Source organism: Chrysochloris asiatica, unplaced genomic scaffold (assembly GCF_000296735.1).
Source record: "Chrysochloris asiatica unplaced genomic scaffold, ChrAsi1.0 scaffold00033, whole genome shotgun sequence".
Taxonomy (NCBI): domain Eukaryota; kingdom Metazoa; phylum Chordata; class Mammalia; order Afrosoricida; family Chrysochloridae; genus Chrysochloris; species Chrysochloris asiatica.
Genome location: NW_006408551.1, coordinates 20603589 through 20608491, shown reverse-complemented (window position 1 = coordinate 20608491; position 4903 = coordinate 20603589). Strand labels below are relative to the sequence as shown.

Below are 4903 nucleotides of genomic sequence, written 5' to 3'. Positions count from 1 at the left end.
AAAAAAAAAAATTTAAAAGCCTAGGAAACTCTATACAGGGTCGCTATGAATTGCAATGGACTGGAAGGCACTTTACAACAATAACATATATGTTTAGAATCTATACTCTGAACACATACTACTTATATTATTAAAACAAAACTAATAAAATTATGTTTTCACTGTGAAGAAAAAAAAACAAAATAGAAATTGTCGTTGTGCCCGTGGAGTTGGTTCCAACTCACAGTAATCCTGTATAAGGTTTCCAAGGAGCGGATGGTGATTTTGAAATGACACTTTGAAGCTCAAACCGACCTTGCAGTCACACGTTTATTTCCAAATTATTTGTGAGCTGTAATTTAGTGTGGTTAGAACGCAAACCAGGCACCAATAGATCTGAATTCTAGTCCTGGTTTTGCCTTTGACTTTGGAATTTAGTTTTCTCATCTAAGAAAGAACCCTTATCTTGCCCTCCTTCCAGGGTAACTATGAAGATTAAATTTGAGAATGGATATGAGTTAGCACTCTGAAAACTAAACACTGCATTAGTAATGAAGAGGTGATTATTATAATGCTTCTTAAAGACTCACACACACAAATTCAGTACTTACCAAAGCAGAAATGGACCAGGGACCAAATATTCCCCCTTCTCCAAACACTGGCTCAAAGAAGGGCACAGCGACTAATAGCATGGCAGATGACACCGGTGCCTGGTAGTACAGTAACTGCATTGAGTTTACTTGTAATTCATGCTGTTTGGCTCCTACCCACTGAAAGTTAAGAGATAAAACAAGTCAGGCGCAATTAAGTTTAGGTGATAATTAAATATACAGATGTAGCCCCAGATTCCATTTCTTTCTAAAAATGCACCCTTGCCCAAAAGCAGACTAAGGGAGAGGAGCAGGTTAGAGATTGACAGGAACCTCAGTTATCCCAGGTGGTGGCCACTGTGAGGGGCTAGAAAGGTAGAAAGCTCTTTTGACTCAATTTACAAAACCCACGGAATGTTCTTCTACCTCCTGCTACTTTGTGGCTAATACCTACTGCAATAAATGAGGTAATCACCAAACTCAAAACAGTGATTTCATTTAGTTAGTCAAACCAACACATCTAAACCTCAAATCCCACCAGAGCTTGAAATGCTTTGCAAACATGACTGAAAAGGAGGCTTTCATGAAAGCCTGCTGGGATCGTGTGAATGAAATCTGGCAAGAACAGCTAAGGCTTATGAAGAACATTACCTACATAGCTCTTTTCCCTGTAGGTCTGGGTATCCTGTTACAGAGACTCCAAGTCTATAGAAATTCACCACTACAAAAACAGAAAAGCAGGAAACTGAAACAAACTCCTGCCAGCCTTCAACTAAGAGTCTTATGTGGATAGAGAATTCAGGCTTCAGCTGCTTGTTCCTTGGGCACAGCCCTGGGCAAAAACAGATGCCAAGAATGTGTGCATGTCCCTCCCTTCCTTCAACAACCTCACCACGCAGCTGCATCTGCCTCTCCCACAGAACTATCTGGAACAGTAGTCCACACTCAGCCTCTTGCTTTCACGCACTGCAATGCATCCCTCCATTAAAATCACTCTGGCAAAGGGCACTGCCAACCCCAATGGCCAGATCTAAAGGACTCCTCAGCCTTCTTCTTGCTGGCCACCTCTGCAGTGCCTGAAGATTTCTCTTGAAAGAACCAGACTTCTGGTTGGCACTACACCTTCATCTCCGATCAGGTTCCTCTTCCTTTATTTACTATTTTTTAAGGTTGATGTCTCACCTGTTACCTTTTCTCTCCCTCACTGGTCTCTTTTACTGTCTGCTGACATCTCTATTATCTACAGCACCCTTAACCTTTCCTTCTATCTTCAACAATTTATTGGCCATCGTAACTTAGAGAATCTTCATGAACTTGTATAAAATAAACTCATTTTTCTTCTACAAACGTGTTCTTCTTGTGTCCCTCCATGTAATGACATCATCTCCCCCAAAGGATCAGACCCCTAATTCCCTTCACTCTCACACTACATCAGATCCTACAAATCCTTTCTTCAGAAAGCTTTTAGGGTCTCTCTTCACCTTTCTATCACCTTTCTATGTCAACCTCCACAGTCCTAATTGAGGCCCTCCTACCTTCGCCTTCAACCATGGATAGCTTCTAACTGCTCCTTTCTTCAATTATCCGCCCCTCATTTGCCACCAGTTACTTTCCTAGAACACAGGGACTGAGCAAGTCATTCCCCTACCTAAACACCTTTCCCTGTACCTTCAGAAAGAAGCACACACTTTCTCAGCACAACAGTCAAGATTCTTCCCTATCTGGGCCCACTTATCCCCTGATTTCTCTTCCTGCGATGCACCTATACTTTAGCCTCACACCAAACAAATAATGTTCCGTGTTTTCACAAAAACATTGCAAATAAAAATGTCTGCTATATTTCTCAACCATGTCTGCTTCAAATTAAATGAACCTTTTCCATAACATGTTATCTCAGCATCCCTCTTGTATAATTTTCACTTCCTCCCCAGTGTTCCTCAGAACTTTCTTAATTCCCTGTGGATTTAAGTGATTTGCTGTCTACATGTGTCTCTACAATGCTGGATGGTAGCTGCTTTTTATCTCTGTAACTTCAAGGCTGAGCATAAGACTTATTTTTTAGCACAAGAAAAGTCTGATACATGAATTAATGAATGAATGAATGATTCAACAGTTTCTCTACTAAGTTAACAGTTCATGAGTCATTCTTGAATTTTTTTTAATGTTTCCACAGTCTAAGAAGAAATACTTTAGAAATTATATATCTGAGAACAATGGGAAAATGTAACTTTCTTTAAAAGAATATTTTTAGGGCATATACTTATTCCATAAGAGCACTTTCCCATTTACTATTAACAGAAAACTCTGCCCATTAATTAGTCTACATTAATTTATTTGTCAATATCACTTCAAATATCTACCTGAGGGATATAGAATTCTCAATTTGAATCCACAATTCTGAGACATGGGTGAACAGAAATGATCATATTGATATGAACAGTATGTACAATGATTTATGATTATGTATAAGGAGTATAAGAGCTTCTATTTAAAAAAATTAAATTTCTTACTATATTTAATAAATATTTAGCCCTCCTGAGGGAAAAAAACACAATTTGATTAGAAACAAAACTAAAAAGAAAAATTCCCAGCACGCCTGTCAGTTTGTTGTACCATGGTGGCTCACGTGTCGCTGTGATGCTGGAAGCAAGGCCACCACTATTTTAAATACCAGACTGATCCCAGGGTTAACAGGATTCAGCTGAGCTGCCTCACTAAGCCAGATTAGTAAGAAGGAGAGACAGACTACTTCTGAATGTTTAGCCACTGAAAACCTTATGAAGAGCAGTGGACTATTGTCAGATTTAGTGCCGGAAGAGGAGGCCCTCAGGTTGGACGGCACTCAGAATACAACTGGGGAAGAGCTGCCTCCTCAATGTAGAGCTGACCACGATGATGCAAATGGAGTAAAACTTTTGGGACCTTCATTTACTGATGGGGCACAACTCAAAGGGAAGAGAAACAGCTTCAAGTTTCCATAAATAATCAGAACACAAGAAAGTACGAAGTATGAATTTGGGAAAATTGGCAGTTTTCAAAAATGAACCGGAACACATAAATATAGATATCCTAGGCATTAGTGAGCTATAATGGACTGCTGCTATTGGCCATTCTGAATCTGAAAATCCTATGGTTTATGATGCTGGGAATGGCAAATTGAAGAGGAATCTTCATCGAAAAGAACATTTAAAGATCTTAAAGTATAATACTGTCTGTGATAGGATGACATCCCTATGCCTAAAAGAAAAATCAGTTAATATTACTATTATTCAAATTTACATACTAACCACTAAAGCGATTGATGATAAAATTGAAAAATTCTACCAACTTCTTCAGTCTGAAATTGAGCAAACATGCAAACAAGATGTATTGATAATTACTGGTCGTTGGAAGGCAAAGGTTGGGAACAAAGAGGAAGGATTAGAAGTTGGAAATTTTGGTTTCGGTGAAAGAAACAATACTGGAGATCCTATGATAGAATTTTGCAAGATCAATGACTTATTCATTACAAATATCCTTTTAAACAAAATAAAAAATGACTATACATACGGATCTCATCAGATGGAATGTACAGAAATCAAATTGACCACATCTGTGGGATCAGATGGTAGAAAAGGTTCATATCATCAGTCAAAACAAGGCCAGGGCAGACTGGCGAACAGACCATCAAATGCCTTAAATTCAGGCTGAAGATGAAAAACATTAAAGCAGGCCCACGACAACCATAATTTGACCTTGAATGTATCCCACCGGAATTTAGAGATCATCTCAAGAACAAGTTTGATGCTTTAGACATTAATGATTGAAGACCAGAAGAGTTGTGGGACTCAAGAACATCATACATAAAGAAAGAAAAAGGTCACTATGAAGACACAAAAGAAGGAAAAGATCAAAATGAATGTCAAAAGAGACACTGCTGTACAGTGTAGAGATGCTAAAGCAAATAGAAGAAATGAGAAGGTAAAAGAGCTGAGCAGAAATTTTCAAAAGGCAGCTCTTGAAGACAAAGTCAAGTGTTATAATGAAATGTGCAAAGACCCAGAGTAAGAAAACTAAATGGGAAGAACACGCTCAGCATTTCTCAAGTTGAAATAACTGAAGAAAAAAATTCAAGTCTCGATTTGAAATACTGAAGGATTCTATGGACAAAATATTGAATAATGCAGAAAGCATCAAAAGAAGATGGGAGGAATATACAGAATCACTATATGAAAAATAAATGGTTGATGTTCAACTATTTCAAGAGGTAGTACATGATCAAGAGTAGACAGGGATGGACAATTTACACATTGGCTACCCAAAGTGGGGGGGCTACAAAGGCAAGAAGTGACTGG

At 38.4% G+C, this 4903-nt stretch overlaps 1 protein-coding gene across 1 annotated transcript in view; it reads right to left on the bottom strand.

Annotated features, from left to right (window-relative positions):
- SLC35E3 (solute carrier family 35, member E3) overlaps positions 1 to 4903 on the bottom strand; it is a 24851-nt gene that overhangs the window by 14625 nt on the left and 5323 nt on the right. Inside the window, exon 3 of the mRNA XM_006859540.1 lies at positions 591 to 749. Coding sequence (XP_006859602.1) covers positions 591 to 749 — 159 coding nt within the window. The remainder of the gene's footprint in view (positions 1 to 590; positions 750 to 4903) is intronic.